The sequence below is a fragment of the Euphorbia lathyris genome, chromosome 9, assembly GCF_963576675.1.
Source record: "Euphorbia lathyris chromosome 9, ddEupLath1.1, whole genome shotgun sequence".
Lineage (NCBI taxonomy): Eukaryota > Viridiplantae > Streptophyta > Magnoliopsida > Malpighiales > Euphorbiaceae > Euphorbia > Euphorbia lathyris.
In genome coordinates, this window is record NC_088918.1 from 25782053 (window position 1) to 25809963 (window position 27911).

General features: G+C 38.3%; 2 protein-coding genes across 2 annotated transcripts; one reads left to right on the forward strand and one right to left on the reverse strand.

Annotated features, from left to right (window-relative positions):
• Positions 1-15004: 15004 nt before the first annotated feature.
• LOC136207424 (DNA damage-repair/toleration protein DRT102) lies at positions 15005-16264 on the forward strand. The gene has a single exon (XM_065998680.1). The coding sequence runs from the start codon at positions 15125-15127 to the stop codon at positions 16085-16087; it is 963 nt and encodes a 320-aa protein (XP_065854752.1). The 5' UTR covers positions 15005-15124; the 3' UTR covers positions 16088-16264.
• Positions 16265-19851: 3587 nt separating this feature from the next.
• Positions 19852-26110, reverse strand: LOC136206042 (zeta-carotene desaturase, chloroplastic/chromoplastic). Its single transcript, XM_065996953.1, has 14 exons — positions 25596-26110; positions 25144-25268; positions 24814-24948; positions 24234-24306; positions 24019-24092; positions 23771-23875; positions 23428-23672; positions 23231-23318; positions 22999-23041; positions 22725-22881; positions 22459-22587; positions 20675-20747; positions 20244-20408; positions 19852-20155 (listed from the first exon to the last, which is right to left on the reverse strand). Exons 1-14 carry the CDS (start codon positions 25762-25764, stop codon positions 19988-19990), a joined length of 1749 nt encoding a protein of 582 aa, XP_065853025.1. The 5' UTR covers positions 25765-26110; the 3' UTR covers positions 19852-19987.
• Positions 26111-27911: the final 1801 nt, after the last annotated feature.

Consider the following 27911-nt stretch of genomic DNA (forward strand, 5'->3'; position numbering starts at 1 on the left):
ATCAAAGGGCAATGGTCAGAGTGATGCCGCGGCAAAGCCAAACTGCAAATCGATTCCCAGAAGTCCGAGAATAAAGCAGATAATAAAACTCTATCCAGCCGACATTCAACCCGCGCAGAGCCAGACCTGCCATTAGACCAAGTAAAGAAGGCCCCATGAGTAGGACCATCAGCAAAAGAACTAGAATCAATAAAATCACGAAACTCCCTACAAGGACGCAAAGCAGGAGCCCATCCCGATTTCTCATGAGATCCAAGGACAGAATTAAAATCTCCAAGAAGCACCTAATGCCCATTCAACCTATTTTGATGAGCCAAAATATCAACAAACATAGTGACACGTCTATTTGCCCAAACGCTCCTTTAAACAAAGCAGACAAAAGTATTTAAATTAGACAAACTCAGAATAACAAATTGTTCATGGCTGAAACAAATATTGGTAACCATGGAAGAATTAATCTTTGCAAAAACCTATAGAGTTGGAAGCTCCTTATTGTTCATAGCAATTAAAGACAAACCAAGTCTTCTCCTGAAGGCCTCATTAACAGAACTGAACTCCACCATAGGCTCAGCTAAACAAAGAAAATCCGGTTTATGAAGAGAACACAAATGATGCAAGTAACCCTGAGTATCCCTATTAAGAATACCCCTACAATTCCAGTAAAGAAAGATCATTTAAAACGGACCAGAGGTTTACTGGCTCGTTTGTTTCGAGTTGGCAAATTCTCCGTTGTTGTCATAATTTTTTCCCTCCGCCTTACTTTCTTAGTGCTAACTATGTTCCAGCTATTGTCATCCTCCTCTACCATATCAGCCTAGGATTTAGTACGGGATGATGATTCAGATGCTGAATCAGCTCCCTCATATCCAGTGAGAATATTGTCCATTCCAGGTGAATTCGGCCTATCAGTTTTATCACATCTGTATTCATCCTCCTTCCTAAGTTGCGGGCTGCCCGGTAGAACAACCTCCACCACACAACCAGTATCATTAGGAGGTCTAAGCTCAGAAACAATCCGTGAAGTGGCATGTTGAACAGGCACCTCGGTCAGAATTGCATTAGGCTTTCTCACAAACTTTATCTCCTGTGAAACCATTGTACATTTTCTTTCAATAACCGGAGCCTCTAGAACCTTTTCCAATGGTTTTTTATTTTTCCTGCAGTCATAAGCCATGTGGCCAATGTTTGAACAAACTTTACAGAAGCTTGGTAATCTCTCATACACCACATCTATCCAAATTTGTTTTCCTTCTCTCTCAATACCCATTTTAACAGGAAGCTCATGTTGGTCCCTGGTAATTAGTTCCAAGGGGGGGTTAGGAACTAATATAACTTTTTCGCGTTTTAATTAAGCTGACTGGAAGTTATTTTGAGAGTTTATTAACTCAGCTTTTGGTCAGCTTGGTGAGATATGTTTCAAGACAGCTTTAGTCAGATGTTGACTAAAGTTGTTTTCTTGTGAGTTAAGAATTGACACTCTTGGAGGTCAGCTTCTAACTCAGCACCACTTTTTTACTCAAGGTCAGCTTAGAAAATTTATATGCTGAGTAAATGTAGCAAACAACACATACAATATAAGAGAGAGTTTCAGAGATTACTCAGTATCACTTATCCTGGTTCGGCCTCTCTGCCTACGTCCAGTCCCCAGAGTCCTCCGGGCTTTTTGAATCCAATACTGAGCTCTTTAACGATAGAGCACAAACCAATTACAAGGCAGTTGAATATGCAAGAGTACCTTCCTCTATTCGTCTACTCAACTCCTACTAAGTGCTACAACCCAGCACCTAGATTTCTCTACCACTGAATACTTACAACCAAGCACTCAGCTTGACACTCTCAATATTCCTATTGATCACAGACTTGTTCTTTTTATGCTAAAGAACACTTTAGATGATTATACAACAATCAATCTAGCATTTACACAGAGAATAGAAAAGTGGGTGTAAGATCTTTTTGTATTTGAGTGCTTTCAGAATTTTCTCTCTTTGTATTTTTCTCTTGATGCTTCGGTCATAATCCAAGGTTCTTCATTGTCCTTTTATAGAAGGAGTTTGCAGATTTGGATCGTTTGAATTGTTGTTACCGTTAACACCAAAACGGCTCTTTTGGGGAATAAGTTCTGGTTAGCTTCAGACTGCTCCGCCATTCCCTTTCTCTGTTTTCTTCAGGCGTCAGATTTGTCTTCTTGCGTCTGGCTTATCTGTTTGTGCCAGTTGTCTTTTACCAATAATCCAATGACCCATGACTCTTGGAATTAGTCTTTTATGTGTCTTCGAGGTTCCAATTATTGGTGCAGAAGATTGGCAGACTTTTTCCTTTAGTGAACGGATCCTTCATGCTGTCCTGACTGTCACTCAGCTTTCTTCGTTATCTTCGGATGTTCAACTTTTAAGCTGAGTTCATTCTTGGTCAGCTCCGTTCTGTTTTTACGCTGCTGAAGAGGTCTTTTGTTTTAGTCAGCTTCGTTCTGGCATCTTGGACTAAAACTTCTGATACGGAGTTCTACTCCATTCGGCTTCCATTCTTTCATGCTGAGTTCCGTTCCACTCAGCTTTGCTTTCGTTCTACTTAGCTTTGCTTATGCTGACTTCTGTCCTGTCTTACTTTATATATATTTTTGCACTCAATATTGAACAAACACATTAGTACAATTAAATCAAAGAATTTAAATTTAATTGCCTCTTAATCATGGATGATTTTGTCAAATCAAAATCTTGTGGAAAGGTGTTTCAACAAACTCCCCCATTTTGATGTTGGCAAAATACATAATTATGGAACTCAGTTATAAGTTACCCCATGATTGATATTTTTGAAATGACTCCCCCGTAAGGGTTGCACATATTGTCTTAACTTAATTCTAAACCTTCCAATGTTTAATTGAATTAGTTTTAAGACACTTGTGTATGCTGACTTAGTTAAATGTTGGATTTTTCAAGATCTGATTTTTCTTTTAATTTTAGGTCATCTTTCAAGCATGTTGTTACTCAGTTTATTACCTAAGTGTCATTGTAACTGAGTATTCTTTACTTCTTAATTTATTTGTTCAGTTTTATCGACCAGTTTGAGGAAATTGTACTTGACATAGATTTAAGCAAAAAGATAAAGTCAACCAGGACATATAAACGTTTCTATGCAAGTGCTAAACAACCAACATTTACTAGACTAGACTACATCTAGTTCTACTTCTTCTTCTTCTGAGCTTGGTGGTCAGTATGAGCAATTCCTTTGCATTTCTCTTTACTTCCAGAAGCATTACCTGCAGGCTGAGGCTGAGTTCCTCCTTGACTTGTCTCCCCCGTTTTGCCATCATCGGGTTTGTAGAGGAAGGTTTCATTTCGAGCTGCAAATGAGAGATAATGGGAGTAGCGCTGAAGCCTTTTAGTGCTTTCACCCAAGCCATCAATGACTGGTACACTATCATCTTGGACATGCCTAGGAACCCGAAGGGAGCTGCTGATCATGCTAAGGAGGCATTCATGGGATTTGCTCAGCCAGGTGAGCGAGCTTGTGATCTGACCAAAAGATTGATGGTACAACTTTAGTAGGGCAGAATCATAGAACATACGCTGAGTATTGTTGATGCACATTGCCTTCATGATAGCTTGTGAAAAGCTCATGAGTTCACTGTTGGAGACTGGATCAACATCCATCTGTGCTCTGTCTATGTTGAGGAGTCTGACTGCTTCACTTAGTTGGTCAATAGTACACTGAGAGGAGGAGGATACTAAGTCACGTGTACTGGTCAGCTCAGCATTAAGCTTGGTGAAGCATTGTTGGAGTTCGGCAGAGGTGACAAACTCAGCATTGCCAGGTGGACTTGATTTAGTCAGCTCAACATTCAGCTTGGTAAAGCAATCATGCAACTCAGCAGAGGTAGCATACTCAGTATGGGCAGTGGCACTAGATTTGGTCAGTTCCGTAGTTAACTTAACAAAATATTCTTGCAGTTCAGTTGAAGTTGCATACCCTGGATTGACTGCCGACAATTTTTGAACTTGCCCTTCAAGTGAATTCATATGGGTTGCCATTGTAAGCATCAGTTCGGTCAGTTTTGCTATTTTCCCTTGATTCGGTTGCTGAGTTTGAACCGTAGTGATAATGCTAACCAGATCTTTTAGTCCTCGAAGTTCATTCAGAAGCTGAGTGATACCTGACAGGTGGGAGGACTCAGCTTGAGTAGATTGGTGACCATCAGCTTGAGTAGTATTGAAATCTTGAAGCAAGGACTGAGCAGAAGCAATGACACGGCGTCCGGACTCAGTAGCATTCAAGTATGCGAATTGATCAGCATTGGGCTCAGAGGCTGGTATTGAGTTTGATGGTGGTGGAGGAGTTGGTTCTCTGCCAGATTGAGTACCTTGATTGGTACCTGGACTTTGATTGATTTGATGAGCTGAGTCATCAACATGTTGTGTTGGAGGTGGAGTTTGATTAGACAAGTTAATCTTCTCAGCTTGAAGAGGTGAAGTGGAAACAGGAAGTGTGTCACCTTGAGCAGCTTGGATTGGATCTGCAGGGTTTTTGGCTTGTTCCTCATCTTGAGTAACAGAGGCTTGTTTTTCTACAGGATTTTCTGGTGGTGACTCAGTCTCATTCGAGAAATATTTGAACTGGATGTTGGAGAGGTCATCCTCAATTTCTTCTGCAGGAAAAGCATCCATAAGATCAATTTGCTTTTGCGCCTTCTTCTTAAGTCTTCATCGTGTCGTAGCTTTTGGGGATGAAAGGTCAGCTTGAATTTCTTCGCTGGACTCAGTAGCAACTGTCTCCTCTTCTACAAGTTGCTCAACCTGACCCACAAAAGCATCACTTTCTTTTTCTCCCTGCTCAGCATCATCCTAAGATTTCTCAACATTGGCATGTTCTTCCTGCTCAGTATGAACTTCTTCCTCAGCATGAGTTTCATCCGCAGCTTGTTGCTCAGTTCCTTTCTCAGCTGCTTCGTCTAGGTCAGTTTCATGACCTGTAGATATAGCCTCATCCAGTGGTGCAGTTTCAACTAGTTGTAAGGTGTTAACCTTCTTTCTTTTCATCAGAGGGGATTCAGGGGTTTCCTCTTCATCCTCAGGCTCTTCTTGCCTTTTTCTTTTCTCTGCTAACTCAACTTGCTTTTTAGCATTGTCAGCTTTAGCTTTTTCCTGAGATACAAGTCTCACCTTTTTGGGGACAGCACGGATGTCTTTAGAGCAGGTTTCAAGAGCCTTTCTCTTCCTCTTCTTCTGCTCAGGCTGAGCTATCTTAGGGGACTCAGCATGAGCCTCTACTTCTTTTTCAGGTTCATGTTCAAGCTCAGCATCTTGTTGCTCAGCTTCTTCATCTCCCTCAGCATCTCCAGCTCCTTCATATCCTTTCAAGGGTTGATTGTATAACAGTCCGTCCAGCAGAACTGCAGTGATTTCACTCCCCAAGCTACTTGTTTCATTTTTTGTCTCGATCTGTTTGTCTTCGAGAATTTTTGTGATTAGAGATCCTAAGCGGAGTTTCTTACCACCTCGTTGAAGAGCTCCAACTAGAAAGATGGGAAGGTTGAGTGGAGTGTAGGTCAGCATGTGCCAGATAAAGCACTGCTCGAAGTTGGAGGCGGATGAAGCTGAGCTGAGTTTGGGGAAGATAAAGTTGGTCAGCATGTAGTGGACCATCTTTTGTTCTTTACCCATGCAGGTGCTGGGTATTTCACCCTTATGAACCCCTTGAGCTTCTCAGCCGTGTCTTTTGGCACTTTCTCCTTCGTCGTTCTAAACTGAATTCCTTCGTCTCGTAAATCTAGTAAGGTGGCTAGATAGGCAGGGGTTACGATGATTTTCTGACCTTTAACTGTGGTCTCCAAATAGTCAGAGTCATCTGCATCAACATGTAGATTCGAGTAGAATTCCCGTACTAACCTGGGATAGGTTGTTCCTGAAAGAGAGAAGAGACCTTTCCACTTGTTCTTCTCGATCCATTCATAGAATGGTTTCTCAGACGAGACAAAGCTTGGAGAAAACCATCGGCATTTTAGAACTTCCAGATTGGCAATCTTTTTGTGAACCTTGATCATGGTTCTTTTCACTGGTTGTGAGGAACCGGCGAGGTCAGCCTGAGTGGGTTTGTTTGAGGTTTGAGTTTTAGGGGTTTTGTCTTTGCCGGAAGCCATTGTTGAAGGTTTTGAGGTTTTAAGGAGAAAGAGAAGTTCGATTGCAGGAGATTACAAGCGTAAAGAGTGAAGAGTAGGGATTCTTCCACTTTTTATATAGATTTACGGCGGCCCTTATTCATTAACTAGCCGTTTTACCTAGGGATGTTCAACTGACAAAGATTCTGTCATTTATGACATCTTCGGCGCATGGGATTTGCCATTAATGTGCGTCTTTCCAAGGTGCCAGAGGTTACACGTGTAGGTTCATTTTACGCAAGTGGGTTTCTTTTTGATTTTTCTAGAATTCGAAGCATTCGTGATGTTGAGTGCCCATGTTTTGTCTATCTCGAAATAACTCAGCATACGTTTGAGCACTCAGTATGTGCTTCTACTCAGCATAAGATGAAGACTCAATATGTCTATCTACTCAGCATAGGATATTTACTCAACATTTATATCTACTCAGTATAACCACTCAATGTTTATGTCTATTTAGCATGAGGCTATTTTTAAACTTAAATAGAGAGTAGATATTTATTGTTAATTTACTTAGCATGGCATTTGCACATTCATTCAAATTTCCACTCAGTATAGCAATCATTCAATCATACAGAATTATTTAGAGTGGATTTGACATACCAATCGCTTCCCTCAGTATATTGAATTGTTCTCGTGCTAAGGGCTTAGTGAAGATATCTGCAAGCTGATCATTTGTTGGCACATAGGTCAGCTTGATCTCATCTTTTAGTACATGGTCTCTGATGAAGTGATACCTTATGCTAACATGCTTCATCCTGTTGTGTTGGACTGGATTCTTAGATAGATCAATGGCACTTTTGTTGTCACATTTGATCTCTATTGTCTTTGTTTTGACTCTATAATCCTCAAGCTGTTGCTTTATCCATAGGACTTGTGCAACACAGCTTCCAGCAGCCACGTACTCAGCTTTGGTTGTAGACAGGGCTACGGATGATTGCTTCTTGCTGAACCAAGATACTAGACAGCTTCCAAGGAAATGACATCCTCCCGAAGTACTCTTCCATTCTAGCTTATCTCGTCCGTAGTCAGCATCAGTATATCCAATGAGTGTGAAGTCATTTGAAGTTGGATACCATAGACCTGCATCAACTGAGCTTTGCAAGTATCGAAAAATTCTTTTTACAGCAGTTAGATGAGATTCCCTGGGGTCAGCTTGATATCTAGCACAATAGCATACTGAGTACTGAATATCAGGTCGACTAGCAGTGAGATAGAGTAAAGAGCCTATCATACCTTGATAGAGTTTACTATCAACTGACTTACTCTTCTCATCCTTGCATAGGACAGTATCAGTTCCCATGGGGGTTGATATTGGTTTGCAATCTACCATGCTGCATTTCTTCAACATTTCCTTGGTGTACTTAGACTGACTTATAAAGATGCCATTCTTACCTTGCTTGATTTGAAGTCCAAGGAAGAAGTTGAGTTCACCCATCATTGACATTTCAAACTCAGTCTGTTGACTAAATTCTTTGCACAAAGACTCGTCAGTGGCACCAAATATTATATCATCTACGTATATTTGTGCAAGTAGGGTATGTTTACCCTTTTTCTTAATAAACAATGTTGTGTCAGCTTTTCCTCTGACATAGTTCCTGGTCAGCAGGAAATTGGTCAACCTCTCATACCAAGCTCTTGGAGCTTGTTTCAGGCCATACAAGGCCTTTTTGAGTTTATAAACGTGGTTTGGAAACTTTGAATCTTCAAACCCAGGAGGTTGATTAACATATACCTCTTCATTTATAAAGCCATTAAGAAATGCACTTTTCACATCCATTTGGTATAGTTTAAAATTCATGAAACTAGCATAGGCACACAATATACGTATAGCTTCTAGCCTAGCAACAGGTGCAAATGTTTCTCCATAGTCTATACCTTCTTGCTGACTATAGCCTTGGGCTACAAGTCGAGCTTTGTTTCTAATCACATTTCCATGCTCATCTAGTTTACTTCTAAAGACCCACTTGGTTCCTATGGGCTTTTGATTCCTAGGTCTAGGTACTAGATCCCATACCTCATTTCTGGTGAATTGGTCAAGTTCTTCTTGCATGGCATTTATCCAAAATTCATCTTGCTCAGCATCAGTAAAATTCTTTGGCTCAAGCATTGAGACGAAGGCAACATTGCTAAGGTATTTTCTAAGCTGATCTCTGGTCATCAACTTGTTGTTGGCAGCATCAAGAATGGCATGTTCTGTATGTCCTCTTGGGATCTTTATTTCCTTGGGCAATGTTGAGTCGTTTGGAAGAGGTGTTTCTACAATCTCTACAGGAATAGATTGGTCAGCAAATGATATTTCAATTTCTTGCTTACCTTGGGTCAGCTCCTGTATAGATGACACAGAGGCTTCTGGTTGATCAGCGGAAGCTGAGCTTAGTTCATCTTCTTCAAGCTGAGCTGACTTACCTGTAGGGTCAGTTTCATCGAACTCAACATGTACAGACTCTTCTACAACCTGAGTTCTTTTGTTAAATACTCTATATGCTTTAATGTTTGTTGAGTACCCTAAAAAGATCGCCTCGTCAGCTTTAGCATCAAATTTAGCAAGGTTGTCTTTTGTATTGAGTATAAAGCATTTACACCCAAAGGCACGAACGTATCCAATGTTGGGCTTTCATCCTTTCCAAAGTTCATATGGGGTTTTCTTGAGTATAGGTCTAACTAGAGCCCTATTCAGTATGTAACATGCCGTGTGAACGGCTTCACCCCAGAAGTACTTTGGAAGCCTATTTTCACTCAGCATTGTTCTAGCTATTTCGACAATAGTTCTATTTTTCCTTTCAACGACCCCATTTTGTTGAGGTGTTCTAGGAGCAGAGAAGTTGTGGTCAATACCACTGGTTTCACAGAATTCATCAAACTGTTGGTTTTTGAATTCTCCACCATTGTCGCTTCTAATGTGAGCTACTCTTAGGTCTTTGTCATTTTCAAGCTTTTTAATCAGTGTGGTAAACATCTCAAAAGTTTCATCCTTGCTGCTCAGCAAGATGATCCAAGTGTACCGAGAGAAATCATCTACAATAACCAAGGAAAATTTCTTACCTCCCAAGCTGAGTGGCTGGATAGGTCCGAAAAGATCCAGGTGTAGTAATTCCAATGGTCTTTTGGTTGAGACAATATTTTTGCTATGAAATGACTTTTTAGTTTGTTTGCCTTGCTGACAAGCTTTACACAGTTGATCTTTTTCAAACTTTAATTTGGGTAATCCCTCAACTAATTGCTTTCTAGCTAATTTGGCAAGAAGGTCCATGCTGACATGCCCAAGTCTTCTATGCCATAGCCAGGAGTTGTCCTCTTTAGATACCAAGCATATGTTTTGAGAAAACTGTTTTTCTAGGTTTAACATGTATACATTTTCTACACGAGGGGCAGTTAAAATCAATTCATTTGTATTTCCCTCGAGTATTTGACGCTTAGTATCATCAAATACAACCTTTCTGCCGCTCTTGCAAAGCTGAGCTACACTCAGCAGATTGTATTTGAGACCTTTAACTAAGGAGACAGACTCAATGGTTGGGTTACCTCCGATAGTACCTGAGCCGACTATCTTACCCTTCTTGTTGTCTCCAAAGCTTACACTTCCACCTCGTTTAAGCTCTAGTGTGATGAACTGAGTTTCATCACCTGTCATATGCCTTGAGCATGCGCTGTCTATATACCATAGTTTTGACTTCTCTACGCATGTCAAGCTGACATGCAGTTTAAACTATTCATTTTTAGGTACCCAATTCCTTTTGGGTCCTTTCTTGTTAGTATAAACAGGTGCAAAATCACATTTTAACTTGTGACGGCATACTTTTATGGTGTGGCCTGGCTTACCACAGAAATCACAAAAAGGTACCCTTTGTGGGTTGAACTGAGTATGGTCAGCATTATTGTGTTGGGCATGCCAACATACTTTTGTGGTATGCCCTTTTCTTCCACAGAAGTCACATTGGACAATCCGCTTGTTATGCCAACACACATCCTTTGTGTGTCCCCTTTTTCCACAACACTCACATTGAGTGAATTGCTTACGCTGACTAGTATTTGCGTACTCAGCATGGGGTTTATTTCTATTTGACCCCTTCCCTTGACTCTGTAACATTGTGATATCCTTTCTAAGTTTCCTTGACTCAGATTGAACCTCCGTGACAAACTTATGTAAGATTTGCATGTTGGTATGCAAGTCAGAGTTGTCCTGGAGAAGATATCGGAGGTCACTCAGTTTGACCTCTTCAATCTCATCACAGCGCCTGCTGAGTGCCTTAATCTTTTTGTTACACTTCTTAGTTAGTGTATATAAGTCACTCAAGGCATTTACCATTTCATTTCTAAGCAAAAGTAAGGATGTTACCTCATTGTTGTTTTCCTCCTGCTCGGAATCTTCAGAGATGTCAGCTTGTTCAGATTGGGATTGGTCAGCTCCATCATCTGCCATGAAACATATGTTGGCTGTTTCATTTTGCTCAGCTTCGGATGATGTTGACACATCACTGTCACTCCATGTGGCTACCATAGCCTTTTTTCTTCCTTTCTTCTCCTTTTTGAGGTTGGGACAGCTTGACTTGATGTGCCTAGTTTGATGACACTCAAAGCATGTGACAGACTTCGAGCTGTCCTTCTTGTACTTGTCACTTGACTCGGCTTTATACTTGTCATTTCTTCTAAATGACCTTTTGCCGTTTCTGTCATTCCTTCTGAACAGTTTTTTCATCTTTCTGGTGAACATGGCTATTTCCTCGTCATCAGTTGACTCAGCTTCAGTCGAGTCAGCTTTCATGACAATTGACTTTTGTTTCTTATCTTCTGATTTTTCTTTCTCTTTAGCTTCAAAGTTTTTCATAGAGATTTCATGGGTCAGCAAGGATCCGATCAGCTCATCATATTTATAGGTAGTCAAGTCTTGAGCTTCTTCTACGGCTGTTTTCTTTGCTTGCCAACTCTTAGGCAGACTTCTCAGAATTTTCTTCACCTGTTCCTCTTCAGTGAAGTTCTTTCCAAGCCTTTTTAGCTCATTTATAATATTTGTGAACCTTGCGTTCATTTCTGAGATGTCTTCATTCTCATTCATCTCAAACAGCTCGTAGAGTCTCATATGTTGATTGACTTTAGACTCCTTAACTTTGCTTGTGCCTTCATAGGTTACTTCAAGCTTCTTCCAAATCTCCTGTGCTGACTCGCAACCTGAAATCTTATTGTATTCTGCAGCATCTAATGCACAGTGAAGCATGTTTATAGCCGAAGAATTATTTTGTAATTTTCTGAGGTCATCCTCTGTCCACTCAGCCTCACTTTTAACGATTTTCTCATCGTTAACAGTTTTGTATGGCACATGTGGACCTTGAACAATTGCAAGCCATGCACTCATGTTTGTGGCTTGAATAAAGTTTTTCATCCTATTCTTCCAGAATGTATAATTTGACCCAAAGAATAGGGGAGGTCTAGTGATTGATAGTCCCTCAGGGAGTATCTGTGTTGTTTGGTTTCCTGGAAGGAACCGAGTGCTATTCTCACCCATTTTTAGGGATCAGCTCAAGATTGTTAAATCTTTGAGTAGTGAGCTTAGGCTCTGATACCACTTGTTGGTCCCTGGTAATTAGTTCCAAGGGGGGAGTTAGGAACTAATATAACTTTTTCGCGTTTTAATTAAGCTGACTGGAAGTTATTTTGAGAGTTTATTAACTCAGCTTTTGGTCAGCTTGGTGAGATATGTTTCAAGACAGATTTAGTCAGATGTTGACTAAAGTTGTTTTCTTGTGAGTTAAGAATTGACACTCTTGGAAGTCAGCTTCTAACTCAACACCACTTTTTTACTCAAGGTCAGCTTAGAAAATTTATATGCTGAGTAAATGTAGCAAACAACACATACAATATAAGAGAGAGTTTCAGAGATTACTCAGTATCACTTATCCTGGTTCGGCCTCTCTGCCTACGTCCAGTCCCCAGAGTCCTTCGGGCTTTTTGAATCCAATACTGAGCTCTTTAACGGTAGAGCACAAACCAATTACAAGGCAGTTGAATATGCAAGAGTACCTTCCTCTATTCGTCTACTCAACTCCTACTAAGTGCTACAACCCAGCACCTAGATTTCTCTACCACTGAATACTTACAACCAAGCACTCAGCTTGACACTCTCAATATTCCTATTGATCACAGACTTGTTCTTTTTATGCTAAAGAACACATTAGATGATTATACAACAATCAATCTAGCATTTACACAGAGAATAGAAAAGTGGGTGTAAGATCTTTTTGTATTTGAGTGCTTTCAGAATTTCCTCTCTTTGTATTTTTCTCTTGATGCTTCGGTCATAATCCAAAGTTCTTCATTGTCCTTTTATAGAAGGAGTTTGCAGATTTGGATCGTTTGAATTATTGTTACCGTTAACACCAAAACGGCTCTTTTGGGGAACAAGTTCTGGTTAGCTTCAGACTGCTCCGCCATTCACTTTCTCTGTTTTCTTCAGGCGTCAAATTTGTTTTCTTGCGTCTGGCTTGTCTGTTTGTGCCAGTTGTCTTTTACCAATAATCCAATGACCCATGACTCTTGGAATTAGTCTTTTATGTGTCTTCGAGGTTCCAATTATTGGTGCAGAATATTGGCAGACTTTGTCCTTTAGTGAACGGATCCTTCATGCTGTCCTGACTGTCACTCAGCTTTCTTCGTTATCTTCGGATGCTCAACTTTTAAGCTGAGTTCATTCTTGGTCAGCTCCGTTCTGTTTTTACGCTGCTGAAGAGGTCTTTTGTTTTAGTCAGCTTCGTTCTGGCATCTTGGACTAAAACTTCTGATACGGAGTTCTACTCCATTCGGCTTCCATTCTTTCATGCTGAGTTCCGTTCCACTCAGCTTTGCTTTCGTTCTACTTAGCTTTGCTTATGCTGACTTCTGTCCTGTCTTACTTTATATATATTTTTGCACTCAATATTGAACAAACACATTAGTACAATTAAATCAAAGCATTTAAATTTAATTGCCTCTTAATCATGGATGATTTTGTCAAATCAAAATCTTGTGGAAAGGTGTTTCAACAGCTCATTCATCAAATCCACATCAATTAACATTCTAGCATAATGACCAAACTCACCTTCAAGAGTGGTATTATCAAATCGTATAAGCCCTCCAATTCCCTTTGAAATATCCGAAAGAATTTGAGGATCCCAATACTCCCACAGAAGAGAATATAATCTAACCCAAACCCGAGCATTTGTAGACTTCTCAGCATAGGGGTCAAAGTCCGGAACCCATGGTTGCAAACGGAAAGTACGTGGCTTAGTATTGATAATGCCCCGCGCTAGCAACTGATTTTTGATCTCTTGGGATCCCAAAACCACATGAAAAAAGCCTCTCCCGATAGATATCAGTCGCCAAGGATCCTTCAAACCCCAAACCTTTGTTAAAGTTTCCTTAAGAGAAAGAACCTTCCATGGGGCATCTCCTTTGTTTAAGATTAACCTGCCACTCAGAGATGATGAGAAAAGGGTCGCACGCCTATCATAGGCAGATTGAGAAATTCTAACCGATCGAAGACCGCCAATATCATAAATCACAGCAGACGATCAAGGAGTCGGATCTATATTTCCAGCAAGGACCTTCGCAAATGACCTGCCATGCACCTCCAAATTAGGCTTTCTCAAAGGATCCTGTGAAATCGAAGCAATCTGTGGTTGCGGGATACGCTATTGCGAATTATGAAAATGAGCCTTTGGATTAAAGAGAACCTCTATACCGAGGTAGTTATCTAGATAATCCATGGTGGATCTAGCTCACAAAATATATTAAAATGAAGTTCGTACTTGCTCAACTCTAAAACTTACCTTCTCTAATATTAGAACCGCATATCCCGATCTTGATCATTTTACTTTTTTTAAAACGCATAATACATCTTCCGTATTTAACTTACTTTTTTACAACTGTGTGATTAATTGATTATATTTTACGCAAATTCAGGGACAAATTGGACATTATATGTAAGTTCATGGGACTATTAAGACACTTTGAAGGTTCATGAGACCAATTAAGATTTTTGGAAAAGTTCAGAGACATGGCAGAAGCGATGCATGCGTCCGCCGCTCGTTTGTCGACCCTCAGTAAGAGTCTTCCAGCCTCGAAAGGCACGTGTCATTGGCTAAGCCCCCGCAAACCCGTAGATTGGAAATTTGTCGGACGGGGCTCATTTCTAAAAAATTCCACCGAGAGTCTCATGTATACAGAAATATCACAAGAACATCGTCTAGTCCGTACGTTGAAAAATAAATAAATAACCCTTCGAGCCACAAAATACCGTCTTTTTAGATTTGCATTCCATTTCGAATTTATATAATTCTATTTAGTTTTTTTTAATAATTCTTTTCAATCACAGTTGAACTATTTGCTATTGACGATTCGGCTGCTTTGGCTCACGGACGAGGCTCGTGCTCTCGGATTGCGGAATGCTGCATGGATGAAAGGATTAAGTTTCCTCATTATGCTCGTAGTCCCTCGATAAAAACAACTGACTCATCCTTCTTGTAGTCTCGAGGCTTCCTCGATACTGCGTGCGAGCGCGGACGGCTCAAATGAGTGCTACCCGGTTGCTCCTGGCAGCAGTAATATGTTTCTCTCAGATAGATAATTGGAAAGAAATGAAAGTTGAGTTTGGGGAGGCACGAATTGAAGTGACAAATGGCAACAATACTTATCGCGTATTTAATTCGTCTTTAATGTATTAAACACTTTTAAATATGAAAGAAGCATTAATTAATTTAAATTTATTACTTAAGAAAAATGGGAAAATGAATCTAGCCAGGAATCTCACTTCTGTTCAAAGCTTTAAAAATTGAAACGGTTATTTATTTGTCGCCTTTGCGTTTGCTCTGTTTTGTCCTTTTATCTCCACTACATTCTAGACTCTACTCAGTACTCATACTTTTAAGCCTTCCTTCTTGCTGTAAAAATCAAAATCATCATCGGTCCCCCTACGATATCTGCACTGTACCACCGCCACAAATGGAAGAATCCGGCGTTACTATTTCTACACGGCCTCTCAAAGTTATAACCGGAGCTGACTCCTTTGGCTGTCCTCTCAAAGACGCTCTCGTCTCCCATCTTCGCTCTCTCAATATAGACGTTGAAGATCTCGGCACTTCCTCCTACTACTCAATCGCAGCAGAGGTTGGCCGCCGCGTCTCCGCCGCCAACACAACATCTCCATCTTCACCTTCCCCTGAAATCCGCGGCCTCGTCGCTTGTGGAACTGGATGTGGCGTTTCAATCTTCGCCAACAAGTTCCCTGGCGTTTTCGCCTCCACCTGTCTTACTCCCGCCGACGCCATTAACACCCGCTCCATCAACAATTGCAATGTCCTCGCCGTCTCCGGCATGTCAACAACTCCAGAAACCGCGATAGAGATCCTCGACGCATGGCTCAATACTCCTTTCAAAGCACCATGTCCGGCTTCAAATTTCGCTCCCTGGAGCGAAGATCTATCTTCTTTCCTGGATAAATCCCTAATTGAGATGCCAAAAATTGGGGGAAAAGATGAATCGAAAGAAAATCTAACTCCGTGTGCGCTTTGTTGTTTAACGAAGAACAGGAAATTGGATCCGATTGATATGATTCCAGGAGGTTCGATGAAGATAGTGAGGGAAAGTCCGACTTCAGCGATAGTGAGGTTCAAAGCAGGGAGTGTGGAACCGGCTCATCACCATACATTTGGGCATGATTTGGTGGTGATGAAGGGGAGGAAAAGGGTGTGGAATTTGAGCAAAAAGGTAAAGTATGATTTGAATGTTGGAGATTATTTGTTTACTCCAGGTGGAGATGTGCATAGGGTGAAGTATTTTGAAGATACTGAGTTTTTCATTAAGTGGGAAGGGCAGTGGGATATTTTCTTTGATGAGGAACTTGAGGTTGCTAAAGCTAAAATTGAAGAAGAAGAAGGAGAGGATGGATTTGAGTGGATAAAGTAGAGCTATTTTGGGTGAAATAGAATTGAGTTGGATGCTTGTAATTAAGGCTATGTTTGGATGAATAACTTGTTTTCCAAACAAGGGTAAAGTATAATATAAAGGGTAAAAATAAATAAATAAAGACTGTAATGCTGAAGCCAGAATCAATTTAACTCAGAGTCCAATTTTATTTATCAACTTAGGTGTTTTTGTTTGATAAAACTAAAAATTAAGTGCTGAAAAAATAAGTACTGAATTTTAAGTGTTAAATATTATAAGTGTTAGAAATTATTAAATGATATAAGTGTTTGATAAATATTAAAAATAAGTGATGAATATTAAAATATTAGTTGATAAGAGCATCTCCAACAGCCTCTTAAGTTGGCTCTTAAGTTATAATTTAAGGAGAGAGAATGAAAATTCATCTCCAATAGTCTTTTAATGGCTCCTCAAATCACTAAGAGTTTCTCCATCCCCTTTATTAATAGAGAGCCTCTCTCCACCTCTTAGTGCCTCCTAATTTTATTTTTTATTAAAAATTTATTATTGATGTGTCTCTCTTTTAACACTATTGGTAATGCAACAATAAAGAATAATCTTAATAATAAAATAATAAATAAGGAGGGAATATAAGGAGCATTGATCATATATCTTAGCCACTCTTAAATCACTGAGAGTCAATTATTTATATTATTTTTAGAGAGCTCACTAAGAGTCTTTTGGAGATGCTCTAATGCTTAACTTAAAATTTTAAGTTAAATATTTTGACTTTTCAAAATAAGTGATATGTAGCTTAATTGAATAATTTAAGTGGTTAATAAAATGCTATTATCAAACACACTTAAATTAAACAAGTGCTTAATTTATTAATTTAAGTGATTTTTATTATTATCAAACAAGGCCTTAGTTTTCAAGTCGGCAAATTTTAATAAGTTAATCCGAATTTAATATCAAAGAATGTATAACTTCTGTGAAGTTAAAAATTGAGTTGATACCTAAATATCAGTTTAAGTTGAGAGTATTTTCAACCGTTTTTTAATTTGACTCTTACAATCAATTTCAATAATTTTTTATTGGCTCTTTAAATCATTAAGGGGGCGTTTGGTTTGGAGTCTTTAGAAATGGGAATGGGAATGGGAGGGTTTCATTCCATTTGTTCTTGTTTGTTTATAAAAAAAACTCATTCCCTTTACCCACTTTAGGTTAAGCCATTACCCACTTTAGGTTAAACCATTACTCCATGTCCTCTAGGAAATTGGATTCCCTTTACCCCATTCCCTTTTCTAAACATATCCAAACACATAGGGGAATTAATGATTAGTGCAAGGCCATATACTTCCAATGTTAGATATAGCTAAACTTTTTTGCAGCCAGAAATGTTAAAACCACCATTATCACTATTCTCGCTTCACAAAATCAATCCAATTTTCATATAAAATCACTCTCAAACTCATCAAATTTCCTCACCAACAATCCAGCTTACTGGTGAGAAAATGCCTATGATTTATTGTGGGGGATTGTGAGAAAATGACTTTAATTGGTGTGTATATTTGTAAATTGTGACTTGGATTTTAGGAGCTCTTTTCCTATCCCACGTGAAAAACTTATCAAAGTTTCTAAGGATATATATAAAGGCTTAGGTTTTACAAGCCTTTAAATTGTGTTAAGTGGGTTTTGACAAATATATCACATGCGTGTGTTCGTTCCCGTGACGCCTGTTCGGTTGGATTGGGCCCAAATTTTAATTTTCCTCCTGTTCTATCTCCACAACTGCACGTTCTAACGTTCAGATTTTTCCAACTCTTATATATTAGTTTGGTTTTCAGCTTTGAGATACACAGTTTTAATCTCTTCTTTTCACAAAACTTTCTGGGCAACCTTGGAGAGCGACCGGATTTAAGATTGCACATCGGTCTGCTGAAATCGCTTTCAAGGCAGTGGCTCTCACCACGACACAGTTCGATTTCTGTTTCAATTTGCGATTAGTTTTTTCTCTAACCCAATTTTTTTCCAACAACCGGAACCACTAGAAAATCTAGATTCTGTCACCGGACATGAAAATCACAGCAAGTTCTTTGCTGATCTTTCTCTGCTTCAACAACCATTAAAAGAAGCCATAGAAGAATTAAAACCAGACGGATTAGTTTCAGACTTCTTCTTTCCTTGGACTACCAATTTAGCTGCAGAATTTCGGATTAGTATCAGAACGCATTGAAGAACATGATTGTATCAAATGGCTTGATTCAAAGAAACCTAATTCAGTTCTTTAAATTTGTTTCGGTACAGTTGCGAATTTTTCGGATTGGCAGCTCCGGGAACTTGCATTATGGCTCGAAACTTAAGGGCAAGAGTTAAAGGGAATGAAAGAAAGGGAAGATTGAGAAGGAATGTTAAAATGAGTATTTTAGGTTTTAACAGGGGAAAGGAGAGAGAGAACAGGTAAAAAATGAGAGTCAAAGATCACAAATGTTGATCAACGGTCACAGTGGCCACAACAAAATGTAAAGTTCAATGGCCAATACCGTGAAGAATTGAAGTTCAGTGGCCATAATGTGAAAATGGGTATAGTTCAGTGGCAATGGGTGTAATTTACCCAAAAAAGACATGTGGTTTGACTTTTTTTTCTACAAACACTGTTCCAAAACTTGGAAACAGAAGTCAGTAGTTTGTGCAGTTTGCAAACTCAGACATTCCGTCAAAATTTGTTACCGCGGCTGTTTATCCAAAAAAAGAGCGATCGGAGAAATTAAAAAATCTGATTTTACAAATTACCTTATGTATAAGGCCCGATTTTACAAATTAACCAAGCCACAAGTATTTTTCTACCGAAAAATTGACTAAAAAATTCAACTGCAAATTACAAAACCATAATTATTGTTTGTAAGTTTTTAACTGCGAGGCTGTGTTTGCAAATTGGGTAAATCAAGGTTTTTTTTATATACTTTACCCTTGGTGTTAACAGAGAATTGGAGAAATAAATTTTGAAGGACTCCTATTATGCTTTTCTTGTTAAGAGGATTGAAAAATGACAATATGCGGTTGTGTTCACATGGACCCTCGTGATTAAATGAATTTGGTCATTCACCATTCTAAACTCATTTAATCTAAACCTTATAATGCTTTGAATTTTCACTTTAAGATATATCTAACCGTGAATGACCAAATGTGTGCTATTGTTATCGATTTTTTTATTTCATTTTATTTCTACATTCTAATTTTCTATAATTACAATTAAATTCAAATAGGAGATTATAAATATTTATATATATGATTTTTAACAATTGAAAGCTAAATAATTATCTTAATTAAAATATATTTAGAATTGAAAACCTCTTAACCAGAACGCCTTAATTAAAACATATTCTGGATTGAAGACCCCTAAAAACGGAAGCTCCAGGCGACTGCCTAGACTGGCTGCCCCTGGAGCCGGCTCTGAACAAATATTCTATTATTCCGACACATCAGCCAATAAAGGCTCTAAAATTCTAACAAGTGCCCATTAGTTTTTTTTTTAAAAAAAATTGCACACAATGCAGTTACATTAAAGAAGAAAAGAAAAATCTCTACCAGACCCGGATGTTATTCGAACCCATGACCTCCCTAGTCATAGGTAAATTCTCAACCACTAGGCTAAGAACTTCACCGCTAACAAGTGCCCATTAGTTATGACCCCTAATAAGGTAATAGTTAATGTGGCATTATTAACCCTCAATTGAAAATTGGGGGTTTAACCGTTTAATTGTTACAAATTATAGAGAAGTTCTATTGAAATGAGTAGAGGGACGTGAGTGATATTTACCATTTCATTACATATTTAAGTATAAAACTAAATTTTATAAATATTGGCATTAATACATTTAATTGAATTACATATTTTTGTATAAAAAAGGAAAAAGATTTTTCTATGACCATTACAAGCTCTCATACAAGACTCAGCTCATCACTGATAGCAGCAGACTCAGTACTTTCTGCAGATTCAATGGCGGCGAGCTTCTTCTTCAACGAAACCAGCTCTTCCCCAGCATTGCATATATATGCTGAAGCCTGTCTACCCGACAATGTCGCGCCTTCCATACTGTCTATGTAATCCTGTTCATCATATGGTAGATAGACACATTAATTCTATTTCTCAACATATCATATGGTTTCTTTAATTTGGGAAGTTTTAGAAACCTACCTGTTTTGTATAAGAGCCAGCAAGGAAGAAATTTCCGACCGGAGTTTTTTGATCAGGTCGAAAGGGGTCTTTTCCAGGTCCCTCGCGATATAAAGATTGCCCGATTTTTACAACAGATGACCATGTCACTTCTAATCCTTGGGATGATGGAAATAGAGCCAAAACCTGAGTTGTTATGAAGACGAAAGAATTATCATAACAGTTTTAATCACGCGGAACCTGAATTGCTTTAACCATATTAGACGGGCTGATTCGCGATATGCAACTTCTGCTGTTAGAGAAGTCGAGCTTATGCATTTGAAGCATGTGCAGCATTTCAATGCAAGGTATCTTATAGAAAGATGCAAGATACTAAATCATAGATAAACTGAATCTAAAGATAATATTTACGAACTTCGATTATCATGCAATGCGCATAAGAAGCTACTAACCTGCTTTGTCACTCGGTTTATGATTTCATCATTTGGCAAAGGCATGTAAGGATCACCTGGCGTAAGCACGCATCTGAAAAATTACAGTTTCAGTATATTGCAGAAGTACATGAAAGATGCAATCAATAAGGGTAACTTATAATTGAAACAACCAAAACAGACCAAAAGTGAGAATATTCATTTGGATTCTATACACGTACGAAGAATTTATAATATAACATAATGTCGAGGGAGAAAATTATCGAACCCTCTTAAATGTTTGAGGCTTATGATCAATACAAGAGTCGGAATTTAAGGTTATCAAGAGGGATTCTAAATCAAGTCATTCAAATGGCAAAACAGTAAGATGATGATTTCTAGCTACAAAATATCAGCTTCATCAATCCGATGAAACACATGCCACGGGAGCTACAAACAACAACAACAACAAAGCCTTAGTCCCGAGATGATTCGGGGTCGGCTAACATGAACCATCATATAAAACCGTGAAATCAAGTCGTGTCAGCGACACAAATTCTCTCCCTCCACTCTTTCCTATCCACTACCATATTTTCCTCAATCCCCAATACACTCATATCACTCTCGATCACCCTACTCCAAGTTTACTTAGGTCTTCCCCTACCCCTCACTACTACATCCCTTTGCTACTCTTCAGTCCTCCTAACCGGCGCATCAACCGCTCTTCGTCTTACATGGCCAAACCACCTTAGTCGGTTTCCCTCATTTTATTCTCAATAGATGTAACCCCTACTTTTGTCCTAATTATTTCATTACTCACCCGATCCTTTCTCGTATGACCACACATCCATCTTAACATACGCATCTCCGCCACCGACATCTTATGAGTGTGACAGTGTTTCACTGCCCAACACTCCGTACCATATAACAGTGCTGGTCTGATTGACGTGCGGTAGAATTTTCCCTTCAATCTATTTGGCATGCCGGGGTCACAAAGTAAACCCGTATTACTCTTCCACTTCGCCCAACCAGATTTAATCCTATGAGCAACATCTCCATCTACTTCTCCATCCGTTTGGATAATAGATCCTAAATACCGAAAGCAATCCGATGCCTGAACAACTCTTCCATCTAGGGTGATTGTCCATGCCTCCATACTCCTATCGCCGCTAAACTTACACTCCAAATATTCTGTCTTACTTCGGCTCAGCTTAAAGCCTCTAGATTCTAAAGTTTGTCTCCATAGTTCCAACTTCCTCTTCACGTCTTCTTTCGTCTCATCAACCAACACAATATCATCTGCAAACAACATGCACCATGGTATACCATCTTGAAGTGAACTCGTTAGTTCATCCATAACGATGGCAAAAAGAAATGGGCTTAGTGCAGAACCTTGATGCACTCCAATCGTAATAGGGAACTCTTCATTCTTCCCAACACTGGTGCGTACACTCGTGCATGCTCCCTCATACAGCTAAAATCAAATAATTGGGATTGATGCATTTCATCATATTAAAAATTATGAATTTATGTCTTCAATGAATGCCTAAGGTGAATTTTTTCTTCTAAATTTTCGAGATGTTCCTTACAGCCACAGGCATGTATATCTTAGCTTCTGACAGACGCATCTTGCATCCCATCCTGAAATATATACTCCTTAAAGGATAGGGAGGCAACTATAAATCATGACTTGTTCACAAACAGAATCCTCCAGTGGTGATTATGAACCATAGGACTGTTCAGGACACGGGGGCGTATGCAATAGATAGTGTTTGATGCAGCTTATATATTAACTGTAATTCTCATCAGTAACAAGTTTTACTTACTGTAGCAGTGAACCTTGTCCTTCAAGGTAGTAATCTTCTGGAGATGTGAGTGCTAAATCTGCAAAACAAGAAAAATCTGCATCCGGAGTGTACAGGAGGTTGTCTAAACCCACAGCTTGCTTCGATTGCCTATATTCGAAACAAATAGGTACCGAAAACACCTTGTCAAGTAGTCTCGAAAAGTGAAACAAAATCAAATGATTGCTTCAGTTTGCAAACACATGCTAGAGTCGCATAATAGGAAAGGTAGTTGAAGAGAGATTCACCTTGATCGCTCTAGATCACGCAACTCGGTGACCCAACCATTATATCTAAGTTGTACTGTTACTACAGGTACTCCAACTAGCTCATAAATATTATCGAAAAATTTTGATTCCCTCCATTGCGAAGGAAGTAATCTTTTAATTCCGGGAACATCACATGCTGCCAGAATAAAGAAAGAAAAAAAACATTTTGATTACATACTATCACCCTAAAGAGGGACAAAAACATATGATCATATAACAGAAGAGGGAAACGAAGGAATATTTGAATCCGAACCTGCTACATAAGCATCAGCCTTTACGACTTTTTTGTCAGTAGCCTGCAGCGAAACAAAACTTTTCACCATTAAAGACTAAATCAAATCAGCACTGTATCAATGTCATAGAGGGGACAAGGTACTCCAAGGACCCCCCACCCAAAAATTGACACGTGTCTCCCAATCATCATTTACGACGTGTCAATTTTTGAGTGAGAGTTTATCAAAGAGGAGAAACATGAAAGCAATTACTTTTGACATGGCAAGCCCTGTGACATAGGTTTCTCCATCAGCAGATTTATCATAGAGTATCTCTCTGCATCCCCATCTCAGATGAAACCTACTCAAGCAGAATTGATTCATACAAACATTTAGAAGACAAGACAACAATGGATTTGTAATATAAAAAGTTCGAACTTTTAATCTGTAACACAGTCTTTGAACCATACCTGCCTCCTCTATCTTCAATGTACTTTCTAATGGGACCACTCAAGTATACGTCTGGCGAACCCTTGAGCATCCGTAGTAGTGATGCCTCTGTCTTGGTCGCAAACAATGAGAATATAGTGAGCATACAACGGGCACTGATGTTATCACAGTCAATAAAACCAAGGGCATATGCAACAGGATCCCACATTCTTTGGATACTCATACGTGTTCCGCCTTTCGACATAAACCAATCAGAGAAACTGATCTGGAAGAAGAAATATCGTTTCACGTAAAAGATAATCGTGATGTAATCGACAAAAAGTTAAGAGCTGTAAAAAGAATAATATAACATTGCTTGCTTACACTATCTAAATTTCTTATGTCCCTCATTGCTCCATCCGGATCAACAAGGGCCCTAACAACTGGACTTAAGGCAAGGGCCAGTGCATTTCTCGCTTTATCATATGTCTGCACTTTAACAGCAACAGCAGAAAATGTATCAAGAAACTTTGAATGAAGAAAGGTAGAAGAAACTGAAAACAATGTTTTCTGTATCACTGAAAAGGGTATATGGATAGAATTCAGTAAGGTCGTCGTAATGCATTTCTTACCTTAAGCTGATTCGTAGTTAAAAATGCTTGAATCCCATGCAAAGGAGCTCCAACTGGAAACCGAAAATCGAGCTCTGAAATTCAAGTCAAACTTATTCAAAGATTTAACCATAGTACCCAAAATGTTGACTATAATGCCAAAAGAGAGATAATATTGATCTATGGTACTAAAATAACGTTAATCGAATCACATAAGGTCTAGCATAAAACCATACCACCAATATCACCGCCTTTGTTCACAAATGTGTGAGTGTGATCCTTCACGAGGAGGTTCTTATCTGCGCCTACCTGAAATGATGCAGAGATTTAGGAGAAACAAATATTATAGACCATTCAAAGTGTAGCAATTGAAATTAAGTAACAAAAATTCAATATAAATGTCGTCATTGAAGTCAAATAACAAACTTCAACATATAAATTATGCAGTTCAAGTCAATATGCCAATATTTCATTATTTGGTAAAGGATTGAACTCCGTCAAACATGAATATTTGAAGAAAATACAATATGATATCAGAGTCCAATCCTGATTCAGCACATTAGTCATAGAATATTTCTGAAATTGAGATGAAATATTTCAAATATACCAACAAGACACGGAAAGAAGGCCGGTAACATCATAAAAGTAGTTATGAAATGGTCTTTAAAACATCAATCACACGAAAAGCAACATTTCCATGCCAATAAAGTATCATTGGATACATAAAGTAATACAGCAATAAGTTACTTATATTAGACAATATAAGAAAAATTTAGACAAACAAGGAAGCATTAAGGCACTCAAAACATTATTTACCTTCTTCATCAAACGGAAAAGGTTATTATAGCAACCAAAGAAAACATGAAGTCCCATTTCTATGTGATTTCCTTTTTTATCAACAAACGAACCCACTTTACCGCCAATAAAAGTCCTTGATTCATATATATCCACCTGGGAAACAACAGACTTCATATTACTAAATGAGGCCAATTACCAAGTTAAAGAAACTTAAACGCTGAAATACGGATTATATCGTTTAATTCCAATGAAATTAACAAAACGAGAAAGAAAAATAACTGCCGAAAGCAAATGGATAAGAGATTATTGCTATAATCAAAAGGCCTCAAAGAGTAAAATGAACAACACCTCATGACCTTGATCCAAAAGCTCCACTGCAGTTGACATCCCTGCTAGCCCGGACCCAATAATAGCCACCTTCAGCTTTGGTCCTCTATAATGTTCGGGTTCCGGTGGAAACAACCCCTTTGGAGCTAACAAGCATATCATTCAACATGTGGTGAGAAACAAGAATAACAAAACTTCTGTCTAGAACTACAAGACTTCTTAAAACCCACCCTTTTGGTGACATTAAACAAAAAGAATAACAAAACAGTAAAAGTATGCATTGAAATTAATCACAATTCACAATAATTTGTTCTATGATTCCTATTGGATCTTGACACAGAAGCAGCTAAAGAATTGGACTTCAGAGCTCCAATTTGACATCCCAAAGCAATTTCAACCCCCAATTTCTTATTGATAATTTCAAATTAGGCAAAAGTGAACACTATCAAAGGAGTGAAAGCTTAGAAAATTACCATTAACACTCATATCAGAAACCTTGGTTTCCAGAGAGTCCAAAGCAGAACGAACAAAGAACAACCGATGACTCCTCACCACCGACCGGGGACCACCAGATAGCAAAAACGCAGTGTTCCTCCTAGTTCCGACCATAGAATTCGCCGGAAAAAGAATAGAAGAAGCCATAATTTTGAAACACAATCAGTTCCCTCTACTCTTCCACCTCTCTTTATTTATATCTTTCAAAGATAGAAGCAGAAATGAAAACCCCCTTTCTGACTTGTATTCTTCAGTAAAGTGTCAATTTGAGGAGGAGCAAGTTGAGAAAAGAAGGAAGGTTTAGCTACATAAGAGACAAAAAGCTCATAGCAGCAGAAGAAGAAGGAATCTTGAGAATTGAGAGAAGAAGATGCTTGAGTTAAGCATGAGCTAAATCCGTTTCAAGAGTTTTTGTCTGGTAATGTTATAAAGATCCCATATTTGGAGGAAAGTATTGCGGTGGGCAAGTGTTGCACTTTGATTAACAGGTGGATTTGCCACTAACAACGATAATGGACCGATAAATCATAATTTTCAATTTAACATGAGCGAATCGACGTTGTTTGTGTCGAACGATTTGTCGTTTAATGGAGACGGGCTGTCGTTCGTTACCTTCTAGTACTTGGGTTTAACGTAAATTGGGTAACTTACACCCATGGCTTCTCAATTTGCTCTTATTTTTATTATTACCCCTAAATTTTAAAACATGATATTATGACCATTTTACTCTATCATGACTAGACCTGGGCATGGGCCGGGCTCGGAGCCGGGCCTGTCGGGCTTTTAATAAAACCTGACGAGCTCAAGCCCAGCCCAGCCCACAATAAATTGAGTCAGGCTCGGGTTCGGGCTGGACTCGGACCTAAAATATGAATCCCAAACCCGCTTGTTCAAGCCCATCTGCATATTAAAAAAATACAATTAAAATATGACACCAACTTTTCTTAATAAAAAAATAGTATACACAACACAATACTTAATAAGTTTGTAAAAATTCTAAAAAACTAATTGTCTATCAAAACATCAAATCCAAAATAAATTAAATAAATATCATCTCATAAAAAATATAATATATATATATTTATAAATTATAATATATATATATGTAGTATATCGAGCCGGCCTGATGAAAAATTCATATAATCCAAGTTTATCCAGTTTCTGTCGAGCTTATACAAGCTTGGTCGGACCTGACTTGACACCAATCTCATGTGTCCAACCCTGACTAAATGGATCTGGATGGACTGGGCGGGCTCACCAACCCATACCCAGATCTAATCATGACTACTCAATTCAAGGAGTTTTTAGAGACAAATTTTCAAAAATTATAATTTAAAATTGAAAACAACGATTTCATATTTATATGGTTCTAAATAATTTTAAATCTTAAATTTTTCTATTTTCATAGGTGAAAAACCCCATAATATTGGGTAAATTACACTCATGGTCAATAAACTTTATCAATATTTATGTATGATCACTAAATTTTAAAACCTAATATAAAAGTCATTGAACTTCACCCTCTCCATGTTTTACTCTTATTTCTTTCTTAAAGCTATGGAGAGATAAAAAAAAATATACAGAGAAAAAGAGGAAGTTTTGAAAGAAAAAGAAATGGATGGTTAAAATAAAGAAAGAAACAAAACTAACTTGTTAATAGGTCATCATAATAGTGGTCACGGTGGTCACGGGTGTAGCAAAATGTAAAGTTCATTGTTTTTTACATTATATTTTAAAGTCTAATGCCCATATCATAAAAAAGGAAAAGGTTTAGTGGTCATTGGTATAATTTACACCATAATATTAGTAAAGTGCCAACTTAGAGACTATAATGTCTAATTTTAAAGTTTTTGAGCTATAATGTAAGTAGAAACAAAATTAAAAGGCCATGAATGTAATTTACCCGTGGCCTCTTATCTTTTCCCTTCTTCTACATGGGAAGGAAATGGACCACGTTCACCCACTTTGAATGAGGCTTCTCTTTAGCCAAAATTCCTCACATTTGGATTATTATTAATTATCAAAATCGAAAATGTCAATTTTTTAAACATATATGTACTGAAATAACCCACATAATTATACCTAGTCACACACAATAAAAAATATTTATATGGATACCATTTTATGGTCTTTTAATTACACAGATAACATTTTTTATATATAAAGGAAGGGATAGATATTTGATTTTCCAATGTTGAGGGAAACCTATGTAAATAATAAATTTGCATAAACTTTTTAACAATAACAATATATAAAAAAACTATTCAATTACAATGTATGAATCATATTTTAAA